Here is an 18,940-nt window from a genome sequence, read left to right as displayed (position 1 = left end):
CAACTTAACAGTAAGTTATTTTAACGGCCTACTGTTTGGAGAGCCAATGATTAAAAAGGCCAATCTCTAAGAACTCTGATAACAACATGTTATATGATTAAAGTTCCACTGTTATATGTGCGACAAGTATTCCACATGGATTTGATCCATCAAGCAATATGTTCTTAGTCTAGAAATGTCATGAGAATAATTGATTTCCCATTGAAAAGAGATAGTAATTTCTCAAAGGCAATGAAAGAGCCAGTTAATGTAGGCTCATCAAGGATAAAACTGTTTGAAAATCATCACATTCAAATCTAATACATATAAGATCTAAAACAATCTTCCAAACACACCAATAATCATCTCTAAGTAACATCACACCAGTGCTTGAGGCTAATCATTGTGAATAACTTGAAGATGCCTCGAAGCAAACCGTAAAATACCCTCTGATTGAGGATTATGTCTGATGGAAAAGAAACCATATGTTACTCTTCCAAGAACTCCATCATGGAGAGAAAGACTATCATGGAGCTGTGTGTGTGTGTGCGCATGTTTGTCTGTGTAGCCACCATTAGACAGTGGAGGTGATTTTAATGGAAATGTGAAGCACTAAGTGCTGAGGATGGGGAGTACTCTCTGGGAGAGATGAGCTCTCTCTCATGTGGACCCTGTTATTGTGAGAAGGCAACAAAGCGCTGCATTAGCCACCGCACTGGACCGACGTACAGTGCTTTGATGTGAGCTCAGTAACCAAGGCACAGTGGTGGCCAATGCATGAGCTCTGTTACAATGGGTGTGTTGTGCAATCAGATGTGTTTACTGTGTATACAGGGATAGAAGTGGCCTAATCCATCCCCAGTACAGTGTAGTTAGGGACAAAATCAGTCTGCAACAACTCCAGTCTGAAATGGGATTGTTGCTATATTTTACAATTCATTAAAAAAAAATGGATTTCAGGATATACATAGAAGCACATACCAAAACAGGAAACCTGAGAAGTTGCACAGTAGACTGGAAACTCAAAGTTGCATGTATCAAACTTTCCTTTGGCTCGATTCTGAAAATGTATTCTTCATTATAAAAAATATTCTGGTCATTTATACAAAGGATTGTACAGTGAATTGACATTTCAATTAAAATAATGATATACACTACCGGTCAAAAGTTTGAGTTTTTCTTTATTTTTACGATTTTCTAAATTGTAGAATAATAGTGAAGACATCAACACTATGAAATAACACATATGGAATCATGTAGTAACCAAAAAAGTGTTAAATAAATCCAAATATATTTTATATTTGAGATTCTTCAAAATAGCCACCCTTTGCCTTGATGACAGCTTTGCACAGTCTTGTCATTCTCTCAAACAGCTTCATGAGATAGTCACCTGGAATGCAATTCAATTAACAGGTGTGCCTTCGTTAAAGTTCATTTGTGGAATTTCTTTCCTTCTTAATGCGTTTGAGCCAATCAGTTGTGTTGTGACAAGGTAGGGGGGTATACAGAAGATAGCCCTATTTGGCAAAATACCAAGTCCATATTATGTCAAGAACAGCTCAAATAAGCAAAGAGAAATGACAGTCCATCATTATTTTAAGACATGAAGGTCAGTCAATACAATGACTTATGAGGACCGCCACAGGTTTGGAAGACCCATAATTAACTCTGCTGCAGAGGATAAGTTCATTAGAGTTACCAGCCTCAGAAATTGCAGCCCATATAAATACTTCAGAGTTCAAGGAACAGACACATCTCAACATCAAATGTTCAGAGGAGACTGTGAATCAGACCATCATGGTCAAATTGCTGCAAAGAAACCACTAAAGGACACCAATAAGAAGAAGAGACTTGCTTGGGCCAAGAAACACGGTCAAAATTTGAGATTTTTGGTTCCAACTGCTGTGTCATTGTGAGACATGGTGTGAGTGAACGGATGATCTCTGCATGTGTATTTCCCACTGTAAAGCATGAAGGAGGAGGTGTTATGTGGTGGGGGTGCTTTGCTTGTGACACTGATTTATTTAGAATTCAAGGCACATCCCATCTGGTTTGGGCTTAGTGGGACTATCATTTGTTTTTCAACAGGACAATCACCCAACACACCACCAGGCTGTGTAGAGGCTATTTTTCCAGGAAGGAGAGTGATAGAGTGCTGCATCAGATCACCCTGCCTCCACAATCACCCGACCTCAACCAAATTGAGATGGTTTGGGATGAGTTGGACCGCAGAGTGAAGGAAAAGCAGCCAACAAGTGCTCAGCATATGTGGGAACTCCTTCAAGACTGTTGGAAAAGCATTCCAGGTAAAGCTGGTTGAGAGAATGCCAAGAGTGTACAAAGCTGTCATCAAGGCAAAGGATGCCTACTTTGAAGAATCTAAAATATATTTTGATTTATTTAACACTGTTTTGGTTACTACATGATTCCATATGTGTTTTTATAATTTTGATGTCTTTCACTATTATTCTACAATGTAGAAAATAGTAAAAATAAAGACTGGTACTCAATTTGTTTTGTACACTGCTACTATTATCTATGTATAGTCACTTCACCCCTACCTACATGTACAAATTACCTCGACTAACCTGTACCCCCGCACATTGACTCGGGAATCGGTACCCCCGGTATATAACCTCGTTATTGTTATTTTATTGTGTTACTTTAGCTTATTTGGTAAATATTTTCTTAACTCTTCTTGAACTGCACTGTTGGTTAAGGGCTTGTAAGTAAGTATTTAATGGTAAGGTCTACACTTGTTGTATTCGGCGCATGTGACAAATAAAGTTTGATTTGATTATATGTAGCAGAAAAGCTGTAAAAAAAAAAAACAAGATGTGTCCCCCGGAGAGGGGGGTTTTAATTTTTTTTTAAAGAATTATAATATTAAATAAATGTGACCACAAAGTAATAACTGGATTTAGCACAGTTACAGTATTGTATTTACCCATTTGCCCTTATTTGAAATGAAAATGTAAATGAGTCAAAGCATTGCAGCAGTTCAGTTGAACGCCTTGATCTGACCGAAGGCGCATTTTGTACACCAGAAGTACATTCATTTCCAATGGAACGCTGTGTTTGACTAGCAGCATTGCGTTGCAGAGGCAGTTGCAGTGCGTTTCGTGTGGTGTATATGTTGGATAAATCCAACGTGAACATCAAATTGTATGCATAGACTTGACAGAAATAGTAGCAACAGGGGAATGTTTAACTTTTGTTGCACACACATCCAGCACAAATGTTGGATTACATAATGAAAAAAGTTTGACTGCAGAATATTTTACACAGCCTTGATGCAATGAGGCTGTCAAGTCTGATCAAGGTGTTACTACTCAAATCCATAAAAGCAAAACAGCAGTGGTTTGAGTTAAACCAAACTCTAGCTCTCATTCTTTTTATAAAATGCATGAATGGATGCAAGCTGGGCCGGAGTGGGCGTTCGGCGTCTCTGGCTCTGGGATTGACAGCTCCATGTGCTGCCCTCCTAGCCCGGTGTAGTGCACAGCCCCCTGTCAGGGGGGTGGCAGACGCACAAGCGGGAGAGTGGCTGACTGCACCCCCGCAGCAAGGGGCACAGGAGAGGGGGGAGCAGGGGGATAAGGGGTCGCAGGTTCTGCTGGCACTGGAGCATTGTCATCGTAGCAGACTGGGTTGTGCCATTTTCAGAAGGAGCCAGGTCCTTTCATCCAGCACGTCCAAGGGGCTTACCTTCTCCTTCGTGGTGGGCTCTGGACACTAGGCGCTCTCAGCTCGCTGTACTGCACCTGTAAAAACAAACAGGAGTTTGGTCGGAGACAGGTAATCTGAGCTCAGTAGAGCGCACGGTAATGGCTCCCCCGAGGAAAGCTGGTGCAGAGGAAAGCGAGGCGGGCTCGCCTGTAATGAATCATTTTATAAACACAGGAGCAGAGGGGATTAATCACAGGGAGGAAGGATTTGAGAAGTCAAGGGTTCCATACCAGTGTACGCCCCCCTCCTCTGCCACAATCGCAATATTAGAAGCTGTCATCAACTTTTGAGACAACCTGCCAGTGAGGGATAAACTGCATAATCGCTCGTGCAAGTTGTGTCCTTTCTGAGAAAACTTTATACGTAGCAAAGAATAGCCTCAGCCAGGTTTCTTGACTAAAGTAGCAACTAGCATCGATGAGATGTCGACTTTTATATGCTTCAATGGAAACTCAAAGATGACAGATTTCATACGAAAAAAGAGACCTGCCACTTTGGCATTTGAACTTAAACCCCTTTTTCCTTTCAGCTACAGTATGTTGGCACTGTAGAATTATGAGGCTCAACATCAACAATTGTGTCATTCAATGTTTTGGAAATCAGTCTTTAACACAGATTCCTATATGTCAAAAAATATTTGTAACAGGAATTAAGGCGGAAAATCTAGAATTAAACTTCCAAATTGGAACTTATGATTTAAATAAAGTAAGTATCTGAAATATCTGGTATCATTGTGTAATTTTTGTAGTGAAAGTAACAGGCCAAAAAACATGAAATAAAATAAAAACTATGTGAAACATTAGTTTGAAAAAGATTTAGAAACTCAAGAAGATGAAGTTAAGAAAATTTGCTTTCAAAAGCATTTGTTTTTGCTACAACAATAACATGGTTCTGTTGAATCAAGGTAGAGACTCCATACTAATTACCAAACCCTGATTATTAGAATGGGAGATGGAATGAATGAGGGAACAAAGTGACTGCGGTCTGCAACAGAACATGAAACTGTTCTCAGAACTGACAGATGCTTCTTATTTCAGGACAGACACACTCCTGTCAGAAGTCCCGGTTTGAGGGGGGCTTTGTAGATTTGCACAGGCTCTAATTGCCAAGTAATTTTGCTGTGAGAAAGGAGTCCATTTCCAGCCTTTGTAATATGGCTCGACTGTGTCCATACCTAGGCCTTTCTAAGGGATGAAGTTGTAAGGTAACAACAGCAATCTGTGGTGTATTGTTATGGTTATTGTGTTTGTATTATTCAGCAACATTATTATTCACAGAGGTTTATGTAGTGGTGAGTCATCATGAATGATTTGAAGCCAACATCCAGGACATAGCTGATCCATAAACTAAAAAGTATTGTCCCCATGGTCATTTTCAAAACTTGAACAAATGTGTCACATATAAAAGATGTGAGACATATAAAAGATGGTGAAACTAAATGTATTCGTGTTATTTTGCCAACTTGCTCAGCTGAAAAATCACATAGGCTTCTCTCCAACAACATCACTGAACATTTGGCAATAACTCTTAGAGGGACATCAAGGGGGCAGCAGAGAAAGAGACTGGGGTTCAGAGTGTCTTTCCAGATCCAGACAGTCACGTATCCTGGCTGAATACTGTCTGTAAAGTACCTGGAAGAGGAAGGAGCAGTGCTGCTCTATTTCCTGCCCACACTCAGCCTCTCTCTCAGTCAGAGAACAGAACAGAGGGTGAACAGGATGAACACCCAGCTCCACTTAAAGTACAGCACCCTGCCCTGGCAGCTATTTACTATCAGCCCTGTGATGTAACCGCAAATGACATATCAGCCATGGCTAATATATGATCACATATGGCAGCCAGCAGGACGGCCGGGACTCACGACTACATTCATTGACTCCCCCACCCTGATGTGACAGGGGCCACGTCAGAGTGTCTCAACTGACTCAGAGCTGGGCACACCAGCCACACACAACTACAGCCATCCGGGGCCCTCCACCGTCCCCTGGCCAATCATAGGCCCGGATGCCACAGCACTTTTATCACAGAGAGACAAAACTGCTAATCAGGAACGAGGCTGGAGCGATATGGCAGAGGACAGATCAGAGTAGAACACATCCAGGCACCGGGGCGACTGCATCAAACCACTGCCAGAAATAATTGGGCCATGGGTGCTTTAAAGGCGTGAGTCCATTAATAATCAAACAAAGCCAGAGGATATATTTCCCCAAGACTTGGGAATTCTGTTAGAGCAAATAATGCAGATATCTTCAGGGAATTCCCTCCCTCTGTCTGTATGGAAAATTGGACCCTTACCTTTTGAACATCAGAAGGCACCCTCTTGATGAAATCCAGTATTTCATTATTGTCAATGGCATACGGGTTGCGCAGCTTCTTGGTAAATTTGTTAACGCCTGTGAAAACAAGGACACATTAATAAATAAAGGTGTCATCCAGACTTGCATATTTTCACAAGGATAAAAAAATATTGCGACCCCATCGCTAGCTCTTTCACCTCCATAGCTACGTTTATATCGGTCCACTAATACAGGACTACAGTAGTAAAGCCTTTGTGAAAATGTTTCTACTAAATGTATTTGAGTGTTTACCAGGATTTGTAACTTGAGTGTGATAATTATCTGTACAAAACAGTTAATCTGATAATATTTGTGAAATATAAAAATACTTGATATGTTTTCCAGTTTCTTGAAATACTTTGTAAATGCAACTTACACTGTATTTCTATGTGAAAACTGAAATGGCCTATTCATTCCTTTTCCATTTTAGTAGACGTTCTTCCAGAACAACTTTCAGTAGTGAGTGCATACATTTTCATACTTTGTAGCACTGTGGTAATCAAACCGACAACCCTAGCATTGCAAGCTCCATGCTCTGCCAACTAAGCCACATCATCACAAACCACTTGATGTCTCAATGTACTCAATTACAGTATTGTGCATTGTTTTCCTTCAGGCTGATGGAAAGTCTGCAGGTACAAACCTAGATGATCAGCCTGTGTACAACACAGTAATGTACATTTGCTTTAAGTGGTTTGTAAGGATGGTCAATTAATACTGCACAAAAAGTGGTTGTTTTCCATGTTATTTGATCACGACAAATATTTAATTTCATATGGATGTTTTGTGTCTTTGCCCATAACTTTGCACGTTTTGATGTAAATGACAGGGCAACTACTCTTACAATTCCAATTATTGAATCTTGCAAGATACTGTTCTTAATTAACTACCAACTACCTTTCTTGCCAAAGCAAAGCAACAGACGTCTATATCGGTCCGCTAATACTAGTAAAGGCCCAGTGCACTACTTTTGTGAGAAAAAAAAATAAATACTGTATATTTGTAATTATTTTTGTATGATTTTATTTTTTCGTGCTGCAGCACCCTCAGCACCCCTACTTCCCACGGCTATGTTCACCACTGTATGAAATTGCACCCTATGATGCTATTTGAATTGATCCCCAGGAACTAAATTGAATCAGTACATCAATAAGGTGGTGGGGTTGTATGGACAGTGCAATGGATATGTATCATCACAAATGTAGAGGTTGTCAGCACAACCGTACAGAGCATGCTATAATGCAGGCAGACACACACACATCCATGACAGCTTTTGAACAGAGCCTGATAGTTGACTGCAGAACATACACTTTAGTCTGTATCCAAAGGCGACTCAGGTCCTCTGAGTACACATTCAGTACAATAGCCCAGAGCAGAGATTACCACCAACCTCCCCTCCCCCTATCACCACCCCACTCCCAACTACCTTTCCATATCACTCAATCAAATAAGTTTATTCTTTGCTCAATACTGTTATTTCTCCCCATTTGGTTGCATTCCACAGTAGTTCTGGAAAGAAAACAGACCATAATGGGACCATATACTCACTGCTAGCTACAGCGCTTACCTCGATGTGTACACAAAGAACCTAAGGACCTAAATGTGTGCAGACTACATGAAAGGCTTGCCTTGCAACCAGACATGGGGGTTAACTGTGGAGTCAGGAGAGTGTATCAGTGCTGTTGTTTGATATGATTTTGGTATCGATTGTGTTGGAGGCAGTGTAGAAGTACAGTTAGTTGTTGGCTAACAGCTGGAGGAGGAGTGTCTGTTTCCCTCTGACCGCTGAGGCAACTGTCTATCTCTGTAGGACTGGAGCAGATAATGAGGGTTTGCACCAGCAGCCTACACTGCCCAAGGACATACTGTTTTATATACAGCATGATGTTCTCCCTGCCTCGCTGCTCGGCTTTGTTTTCTCACAGACCCTGGGCCTAGCCTTAGACTGGCCTGCTTACATCTCACACTGAGCAGAGCTCTGAGCACAATGGGCCTCTGGAGCTAGCAGCCTGAGCTCTGGGCATTCAAGAGGTGTGAGTGTTCAAATGACTGTTATATAATGGATGTAAGCGCTATTTACTGTAATTGTCTTATTTCAACAATGTTTTGCCGAAGGGGAGCTATTCATTACAAATTACATTATTTATAATAAAAATAATGCTGTATATTTGACTTACCCCATATCAAGATAATGTAGCGCAGTGGGATGTAGTATAATGCTGCTGTTGCCACAAAGAGAACCAAGCAGGCCAGGCAGGACATGAAGGGCACAGACCAGTTGAATGTGCTGTGGATTAAATATTACATCAAATAAAGTCAGAATATCATTATGACTAGGATGTTACAAGATACTGCACAATCAATAATGTAGTTGCTAGCCGAAGCATTATACACTCACTGCTAAAGAGAACATTGAACTCGCCAGTATACTGTAAACATAAAATATCAAACTTACTTCTTGACTCTTTCCCCTATGCATGCGATTTCATCCAAAATGTTTTGGACAGTGATGATGATCTCTTGGACCATATGGATTTTCTCCATCAGTCCCTTTTTCCCAGATTCCTAAAAGTACACAGGCACTGATGAGGTCTACTGTACTGAATGTCAATTGTTTGAAGAAGCAAACAAAGCCCAGTTCATCTCTGCCGCACTATCATGAGTAATTAATCTATTGAATGGCTATAATGTCTCTTCAGACTATGCTTTTGAAAATGAGGCAGATTCAACGTTGGAAAGCTGTCATGATTTCTGCTTTTGTCCGCCACAAACAATGGAAGTGCTCTACATGTAAATCACAGATTAACTGGAGGATGAGATGGACATAAAATGGCCATCAGCAATCAGGCAGCATCCCAAATGACCCAGACAGGAAGAGTAGAAAGAGGCTACATGGTGCAACCAATCCACGGGGCGGGTTTAGACTTGTTTTGCCAGTTCCATCCCACCCTCCTCTATACTCTGTTTGGCTCTCTGTCCTCACACCTCTGTGTGTGAGAGAGCAGTGGCTCAGCCATCCCAGATCACAGGGTTGTAATCATTGGATATATTTCCACTCATATAAGACTCTCATATCATGTGAATGGGCTTCGGCTTTGTCCACTTTCATCACCAAGGTAGTGTTAATAGTGTTATATTGTTCATTTTGTATTGCTAAATTAATATCATGGTGCAAAAGCCGTGATATGATACAGACATCCTATATAGACCAGATGGACATGGTAGGGTGTCTGCCAATTTCAGTGTGGGGAGAAAATAGATATTCTTCAGTTGAAATAGACATGATCAGATGAGTGCTGGTAACGGCAGAGAAGAAGCAGCACTGTGAAGCTTTCCAGAGGGAGAGGAGAGGCTGCAGATGATAACACCAGTAATGTGAGCTAAAGAGGGCTGAGAAGACATCAAAAGGAGGAAATAATGACAGAAATGATGACAGAGAAGCGCGAAAGAGAGGGGGAGGAAGATATCTGATGGAGTCTAACAGGAGGCTTGAGGATGTCTATATGTTTGTGTTAGAAGGCAGTTCCAGCCCCAGCCTGGGCTCAGTGACAGCGTCCAGACAGAATGCCTTTATCAGAGTTTCATGAGGCAGCCCCTGGGAAAACACGCTGTCCACCAGCCCAGCACAGATAGACTCCCCACTGTCAGTCCCAAGTCTCCTCCACAACAAACACAGGAAGAGAGCAATTCCCACCCCTGTAGAGAGCCTCCCCTACCAGGCTGCTGGAAATATTTCAAATATGCTTTCTCTGAGAGATCCGTGAAAAGATTATTATCCCATAGTGTCATACAATAGAGACGGAGGGAGAGTACTGTAGCTTATCATCCTATAGAAGAGACATGGCACTGTCTGCAGCAAGGCATAAAGAAAACCTCCAACCTTAGTCTAATGTGAATGCAGATCCTTTACTTCACATTAGGTGTTAATTGAGCTCTTTCTCCTGAGTTCTCATTCAAAGCAGATTTTTGCCTGCTAAAAGCCATTAAGATCCATGTCTGTGTGCTCCTGATGGACTGAGAGCTGCGCACAGGGAAATTAGAGCTCACTGGATATGGAGCCTCATCAGTTAGGCTCAGATTCCCTTTCATATCTCTATCTGAACTTGTTTAAGGCCCCCTAAACATGAATTAGAATTCAAACCTGATAAGAGATATGAACTCTTATTTAACTGTAATAGATAAACCTGTGTGCACAAGGTAAATGACCAGGTCGCAGTTGTAAATGAGAACTTGTTCTCAACTTGCCTACCTGGTTAAACAAAGATAAAATAAATAAATAAAATGTAGACAAAGATTATCCAAAGATAACATTATTAAGCTTTCATTCGAATAAAAAAAAGGTCCACAAGATATGTACTATAAAGTACGCATCAACAAGCTCTCCTGATTATCACCATTCATCTCCCTTAAGACCCTTGAGGTACTCCATCTCTATAGTGATGAAAATTGGAAGTCCTTTACTACATCACTCATTTGATGATATTATTTATCTTTGTTCATTTCCCTTTTTAGCCCCTTACAAAACTGTTCTGTGCTCCTGGCAAACAAAAAAAATAAAACAGCTTGGAAAGGGATGGGTATACTGAGGGGGGTGGACCACATAAATTGTAAATGTGTACTGATTAGAAAACATGTGTCAAATCATATTCTCATTTCAGAAAAAATGGTAAACGCTACCTTTTAAGGCGGCGTAATGGGAACAGATTTGATCTCCTGCACAAAGGTAAATAGCAAATGTGGTTTCACAGGCATGTTGGGCATAATCAAACGCTTAAGAAAGCTCATTTAACATTGCTTTAATTTGAATAAATGGCATCAAATTTGAATATTCATTCAAAGCTTGACTGAATATTTTCTAGTGACTTATTCCACAAAGGCGCGAAAATGCACATCTTAATGAAAAACACCTGTGATTTTGGCATGGGCTCTGGTATGGTGTTAAAACAAGCTAACAAACAAATGGATACACAAACAAACGAGTGAGCAGTGAGCAGCTCCCAGAAGCAGTACGTTTTAGAGGGTACATACCTACCATAATGCACATAACTGATCACAATCTGCAGTCGGTCTGGCCGGTGTGCTGAAGGTGACCCAATGGTGACTACGGTCTGAGGGGCTAAGCGAAAGCACCCCTCCAGCTCAATCTGCCACCTCCTCAACCCCCGAATCCAACCCCCTGCTCCCCTGGACAGTACTTGAGGAGCAACGCTCCCGCTCTCCCTCCCCCAGACCAGCCATACCAGCCAAAGGCCATAGGAGACCTGTTTTATCTTCTCTGTTCATTATGATGGAGATCTATGGGCTTGTTTTGCTTTGTATTTTTTATGTTATGATTAAATATTGTCTATCTGCACAATTGATACCTAAGGCCAAAAGGAAGTCACTTTGGCCACACATAATTTGTAAGCCGTCTCTTTCCCTGAGGACAGAGAGGGAGAGAGAGATCTGTTGTGTATTATCCTGCTGTAACGTAGCCAGGCCTTTCGTCTCTCCTTAACGTCATGCCTTCACATTTCTAGTGCTCTAGCGGAGGTTTACATGTTTCCTTCCTCCAGGGGAAAACAGGGGAAACATATATTTGAGTGTTAATGGTAACCTTCTCAGAGGGGATAACCTTCATTCACATCTTCGCAAAAGAACTAGGGAAAAAGGTAGTGCCTTTGAAGTCATCACATTTTTAACACTGACCACTCTTTAACCCCAAATAGTTTGAAAGAAGACTTTGATATGAAGTGTAAAGCTACACTGCTTGATCTGCCTGCATGATATCACATTTAAGTGACAGCAAAACCATAATACGACAGAAATAAGCCACTTTAAATTAAATCTGACAGCTTAAAACAAACATAGGCAACTGCTTCATTAATGAATTAAAGACGAGAGTGTGAATGGTCTTAGCTGGCTCATGTTAAACCTTTCAGAGAGGACTTCAAGGAACAGGAATTATTTGGTTTAAACTGTGTTACTCCGCAATACATGGACATGTATTTTGAAAAATCTCCTCCCTGCTTTTTGAAAATCGTATTTCTTTTTTAATCTTAAAGAAAAAACGAAGGTGAAAGGAAACCAAAAACTGTCAAATCATTGAGATGATAAAGACCTGCTTCTAATGATCCTATTTCAGTAGTAGCGTTATTAAAAGGAATACCATAAAACGGCACATCCTCATTCACTATTCATACAAACACACAATTGTCATATCATTGCTATATATATTTGGCCGCAGGATTGTCTCTTCTAAGCTCTTATTACAAATGCAGTGCAGCTAAGCGTACGCTGCATTATGTGTATCCACACATATCATGAGAGTTTCATCCAGGAATTAGCCTTTGCTTTCAGACAGGATTTGGAGGACGGGCCTGTTTTTTAGCGGAGGGTGTCCCTCTCCATATGAAGGTAGCCCCTGGTCATCACAACAGAATATATTGAGCATATTATGGATATGATTCCTTGGCCTAGACGTACTGCAGAGGGATCATTGCTTGGAGGCTTTGCAGCAGATCCACACTTCCCCACCATAAAGCAATAATGCACATCCCATTAACTCTTCGCTCTCCCGACTAAAACGAAAGGAAATATCTAGATAGGAGGAATAAGGAATAAAGACCATGACTCTTTTGTCTTCTCCTTTTGGTGTTGGCGTGCATTAAAATTATTGTTTTGGTATTGGGTGTCAAGAGATAAAAATCCCATTCAGATGAACAATTAGAAATATGACATCATTATGAATACAGAGGTCCAATAGTTTAAGTGAGTGATGATCTTTATAGAATAGATAAGTACATACTGTACAGATGTCTGTAAATATGTATACTGCTGTACCGTTGTGCTTAGCCTAATTTGTTAGGGCAGGGAAAAGGTAAATCTCATAGTAACCATCCCATTTAGAAAAGTGAATACATCTTCACTCGCTACTAAAATCCCCAATGGCAGACAAACTTCAATTAATGATGCAGTTTAACGTAGATTTTGAATTTCAAAGGACTGGGATACTGCGGCAGAGCACATTTGTAGTGATACTGAATACCCAATGGAATAGAATGTAGTAAGTGCTGAAGGAGATGTGTTTGTTCACATGGCATTACCGTTTCCTACATTCTGTCCTAATTTTGAATGCATTAAATGTTCGTTTCTGCGAGACCATTTCCAGTGGAACTATGCAAAAGTCACAACTAGAACTTAACTTATAACTGGCATCCAGAATTTTTGACTATTAAAATAGTTAGAAACAAATAAAATAAAATACCTTCTCATCTTCCTCCTCATCATCGGTCATGTTCATGTTCGTCTACAAGAGAATGGAGAGAGGTAGAGTGTGTTTTCAAATGGACAGGGACACATGAGGGCACTGGAGCATTTTGAACAAACACCTAGAAATTAAATTCTGCTCTAGTACAAATACCCCTATTGGGAGAGGCCTGTTTCATAGAGACTGCATCACAGGGGTGACCTCACACAAAAAGAGAGGTGAAAGAGGGCCTTCCTCACAAGAGCACTGTCACAGCAAAGCAATCTCATTTCTTCACAACAGAAAAACAGAAAGAGGAAAAAAAACACATTTAATTTGGATGCCGTTGCCTAGTTTACCTTACGTCAACTCATCCCTGACGCCTACATGGTGCACACTGTGACATTGCCTGTGAACAGGGCTGTGTTACTGCTGGGCACAGGGTCAAAGAGAGGTGAAAGAGGCTCCACGCTTGATATGAGCGTGAACCTGGGCTTTAACATTGCCCAGGGACTACATCTTTGCCAGCAGCCACAAACACAATCAGTGGGTTGGTGTTGGGGATGTTGCTGCAGGGAGGGGATGTTTGCATGTGAGTGGGCGAGGGGGACATGAAGAGCTGCTATGACGTGTGTAGTATAGACTAGAGCTGTATAGAGTACAGTACAGTAGGAGGAGACACTCACCAGGTCCTGATTGCTGCTGACCCTCCCCGGGGTGACCTGGAAGTAGTTCCAGCCAATAAGCAGCAGCAGGAAGATGGGCATCATGAAGAGCTCCCAGGTCCAAACCATCACCATGAAGGTCTGGAAGGACAGGGGAGGTCAGGGAGAGGCATAGTGTGGGAGAGAGTGGGGTGTGAGACTCACAAACAGCACGGATACAGCACGAAGGGTGGCATCGCCGTCATACAACATGGGCTAGAACCCAAGCCCAGACACAATGTCCTGCTCACCTCACACATCCCAGCATGCACCTCTCCAAATAAACATAATGGGTTTACCTACCGCCCAAGCCCCATGAACAGCACAGCAGAATGCAAAGCTACGCCACTACACTACACAGCATCAGTTTCCCCTCTTAGTGGCTAGGAGGTAAGAGAGGCATTTGGGGATAATTTGTTATATTCCAAAATCCCATTTATTTACAGCGATAACAGTGCTGGCAGTGTGCCTTTATGCAGAACAGAAAGTCTGACAAGGGTAGGAATGGAATCCTGTATTTTATACAGCATATCAAACCCTCTTAGACTGGGAAGAATTTGGGCTGTCTGACTGACTGTGACTAGGAACATATGGCAACTGGAGAAGCATTTGCAACGTTTACCCCTCCACAGTGATGATAGTGAGAAAAGCCAAGACCCCTGGTAGAAATAAGATGGATCACACTGAATGAGTAATCCCTCATAATTCTGTAAAGAAGCGGCGGTAAGCACAGCACACAACACCCACTGCACTTCACAGCAGAGCACTAATTGGACGGCTGCATTTAAACCCATTTAGTGACAGCCTAATGAGTTTGGCTCTAGCTGAAATGATCCACTGTGTGAGGAGGAGCACACCAGCAAGTTGACAATGAAGAAATGAAGTCTTCAAAGTTAGTATTATTTTATATCTATGACTGTGTAACACTCTGCCTAGACATTCATTTTATCCATTTCTGAGGAGGCCATTTTCTTTTGTAATGGATATAAGTAGTCCCTTCTATATCATAAAATATGATTTACTCTTTGAAAGGTACAAAAACTCCTCTCTTTCTTCAACTTTGTTTTCATGAGAGGAGGAACTTAACCATAAGGCTAGAAGAAAACAAACCTAGTAACCTACAACACCCAATGGAATGAGGAGTGGGATGGTTTCTCAGAACACTACACTAGCTCACTACAATAGCATGCTGTGCCGTTTGAGTGTGGACTGCTGGGGGCTTGTTACAGTAGAAACAATATGTTTGACTTAGACCTTAGACAGGATGTGAACCGCTTGGGCCTTCAGGCCTCCATTTGAGCCCTGTAAACAGCAGACTGGTCCTGTCGTATCAGCCTGTTTCCAGCCCTACTGGCTCTGAGGCAGTCTACCTACTGCCACGCCAGGCCTGGGTTCAATGGATTCAAACTGCCTCCAGGGAAACGTGAACCATGAGTAATGCTCCAAACACTGGTCTCTCACAGCCCTAAGCTTCCCCATCACATAGGTTTACTATCGTTCAATAATATCTGTGTAATGTGAAGTGTAGGAACAACACCGTGGGATGACCAAGATGTGAGGACACAATATGAACAATATGTTACTGCAATTTCTCCATAACAAATTATTTGAATTACGCATCCACAACTAACGCTGGTGGGAAAGCCTAAAGGTAAACATTGAATTTGCATGATGTGCGGAGGTAGCTTCAGCATGTCTGCTTCTATTTATGAATAACCTACGTCATATGTTGTCACATCTATTCCCATGAGGCTATTCTAAACCTACACTATTTTCACCCCAGAGGAATTCAGCAGGCTGCTGGACAGGTAGCTTGTCATATTGAGAGCATTCCCGCAAAAAAAAATGCCTGCAAACTGACATGAGCCCAGCAGGAATGTTGAACCCCCCTTGCCCTCCCTGCAAAAGCTGCTACATTAACCACTAAAGTCTAATTGCCTGGTCTCTGTCTTCCTGTGCGAGTCAACAATGGGAGCCAATTCATTTCCTCCCAGGGAGTCAGCAGAGAGAATCTGTCACAGGTATTCATAATCGCCCACTAATGCAAATTTCTGCTCACCACGCTCCGGCTTGGTGGACAAGATAAAAGGCTAGAGAAATACAATGCCTTGTGTCTAAACTGAGCATCTAAATGAGGGTATAAACCAAAACTGTCAGAAATATCTCCACAATTCCTCCCTCGCGGTGTGTCAGTTCGTGTTTGGAGAATTTACATGCTTTCTTTAAAAACACGAATAAAAATGTAACTGTGAACATCTGTGAAAGCCGCTTGAATTCCTTCACTCAGGCTCACAGAGCTGCGTCTTCACCATCAGATATTTCTCATTAATGAGCAGAGGCAAAGGTATACCTTTTCCCCCGTCTCCTCACATTCTCTGAGGCTTCTGTGAAATGGAGACAGAACTAATTCCTCGCTAAGTGGTTTCTGTTTTATTAGTGCCGAGCGTGAGTGATTAAAGGACGGGGTGGACAAAGTGCAACCTGTCAGGCTTAAGTGTACATTTATATTGAAAATAATCCACCTTTTAATGGGCCTCAAAGTTGGGCTCCATTTCATTTCAGTCCTATCGTAGTTTTTTTTTTATCCCACTACAAATTACACATGACAACAGGAACCTTAAAGTCCAAAACACTACAACACTAATATGTTACATTGGCGGTAAAGCAGTCATTTATTTCACTAAAAGGACAGAAAGCAACAAACAGAAAGCAGGGGAGCTAATAATTAATGATCTACCTGAACGGTACGTTTACACACAGCAGAATTGGATAATGAACGACTTGTAATTGAACAAGTGTTAGTATGTGTGTCTGGGAGGAGTGTCTTTAATGTAGGAAACTTCCCTTGACAAACACCATTTTACTGAAAAATGCCTACATGATTATGCATGGGGTGTCTAATAATGATAATGATAATAACTAATAATGAATAAAAAATATTAGCACGCAGTGGATTAGGTGATGGAGATGTACTCTCCTTAGCCACCTGTAAGCGCCTGGAGAAGGACCGACCCTGGGCAGCGCCACTCTGCCAGCGGGGTTAACAACAGGCTGACAGATTTGTTTTATAGTGCCATTAATATGATTTCAGTAAATGCATTCTGCGCCTTCTCATGCAGATCCCCTGGCCAGCAGAATCCAGCACCTAATAATAAAGCACTCAGCGATTAAAAGTGTGAATAAAATAACTCTTAAAGCTGAGCAAGCATGGCAGCTCACACCACCCACACTCTCCCAGGAGGGGGAGAGGGGACCGCAGTAGGAACAAAAGGTCGAAGACGCCTTCTCCAAGAGTTTCTACCATCCTGTAAATTGATTAATGGGAGAGAGAGGGCCCACTCTACCAACCAGACGACTGACTGACTGACTAACTAAACACTAGACAGGAGGGCTGCCAAACCCTGCACATATACACAGCTCCATGTAAACATATACTGTATGTGCCAAACTAATGAAATGTGATGTTATGGAGAATCATATCATTGAATGTATTTAATCCTACAATTATAGCAATAATTACCAATAGTGTATCACTCGTTATTACCCTGACATTAAGCTTGCATTAAAGAGGACACCGTAATTACAAATACAATACTAAGCAGCTCTAATACTGTAACTTTAGGACATCTATAAAAAGGGGCAATTCTTATCTCTTCTGTGTCTATCTTTGGTTGAGCTTGGAAAGCTACTGTAAACTAAGAGAAAAACAGAGCAGAGAGGAGAGAGCCAACTAGCATTATGGGGGTCAGTCAGTGGGGCTGTGGATGGATGCCAGATTACATGAATCTAGCTGAATAAGTTTAACAAGGCTGACTACAGGCTCCAGGGGTATCTGTCCCTCTTTTTCTGTGTCTTATTGTGTGTGTGTGTGTGTGTGTGTGTGTGTGTGTGTGTGTGTGTGTGTGTGTGTGTGTGTGTAATGTAAAGAGGGGTAAAAACCTTGCATAATCGCCACTCTGATATAGATGTACTTTTTCTGGGTGAAATCAAGGGCAGTGGGAGTAATCTGCATTGCTTCCTCAAATTAAAATATAAAAAAAGAGATTAATAATGAATCAAAGGCACCAGTGGCTGCTCGGCTCACGCAGGCCTTTTTTTCAGCCAGGCTGGAACAGAGAGTCTAGCTGAGGGCTAATGTTGGGGACGCTCGGCGGCGGCAGGCTTTAAAGCAGCTGTAAACGCAGAGAAATTAGACATGTAATTTGTGGTGAGCTCGGGCCAATAAGGGGACAGGCTTTCAAGGGCTTTCAGGGGGTGTCGGAGGCAGAGAGGAAGCACAGATGAGATTTCTCTGCAGGGCAGGTAGAGATGGTGTGGGCAGCCATGGTGCTCAGAGCTAACGCTAAATAAATATTTCACATACGCTCAGCTCAAGTCTTATTGACTAGGGAGAGCGAGAGAGAGAGAGAAAGAGAGAGAGGGGAAATCTCATCTCCCTCTTGAGCATGAATGTATCATCTGTAGCAGCTCGGACCACTAAAGAATGTCTACACAGTACACACAAATAAACCATTGGTATAGACAAGTTTCTGATAATCCAAGCCATATCTAAAAAAATAAAACAATATGAACCCGAGTTTTACTACTGCAATGGCTTTTAAGTATGCCATGAAACAAGGTAATACATTTCAATGTAAACTCCATCAATTTAATTAAATTCGAACAATGAATCTGGAAATTAATTTCACATCCAGTTATGCATCTAATTGAGTTTAATTCAATAATGATTCATAAATAAGGAAATTGAAAGCTTACAACTCAAGGAATGTTAAGAAAATTCAGTGGCTGCTAGTAAGGATGCCAGTACTAGTACAGTATGGCGATAGCGGGCTCCTTATCAAAGGGAAGGGAAGACAAGAGAAGATCAGCAGCGCTAGGCAGGGCATTAGCATTTCCTTGCAAGACCGGTGCTGGCCGTTGTCTCCCTGCCTGTCTGACACATGCCAATGCTGAAGCAGGTCTGA

At 41.7% G+C, this 18,940-nt stretch overlaps 1 protein-coding gene across 3 annotated transcripts in view; it reads right to left on the bottom strand.

Moving 5' to 3' along the window:
• Nucleotides 1–2,842: 2,842 nt before the first annotated feature.
• Nucleotides 2,843–18,940, bottom strand: part of mctp2a (multiple C2 domains, transmembrane 2a) — a 40,868-nt gene continuing 24,770 nt past the window's right edge. For all 3 annotated transcript variants that reach the window (XM_029696378.1, XM_029696379.1, XM_029696380.1), the window contains 6 exons: nt 13,959–14,078; nt 13,291–13,332; nt 8,500–8,609; nt 8,222–8,331; nt 6,004–6,101; nt 2,843–3,743 (listed from right to left, as the gene is read on the bottom strand). In XM_029696378.1, coding sequence (XP_029552238.1) covers nt 3,684–3,743; nt 6,004–6,101; nt 8,222–8,331; nt 8,500–8,609; nt 13,291–13,332; nt 13,959–14,078 — 540 coding nt within the window. In that variant the 3' untranslated portion in view covers nt 2,843–3,683. The remainder of the gene's footprint in view (nt 3,744–6,003; nt 6,102–8,221; nt 8,332–8,499; nt 8,610–13,290; nt 13,333–13,958; nt 14,079–18,940) is intronic.

Source organism: Salmo trutta, chromosome 17 (assembly GCF_901001165.1).
Source record: "Salmo trutta chromosome 17, fSalTru1.1, whole genome shotgun sequence".
In the NCBI taxonomy this organism is placed as follows: Eukaryota; Metazoa; Chordata; class Actinopteri; order Salmoniformes; family Salmonidae; genus Salmo; species Salmo trutta.
The sequence above is the reverse complement of the archived record's forward strand: the minus strand, read 5'-3'. Positions and strand labels throughout refer to the sequence as shown.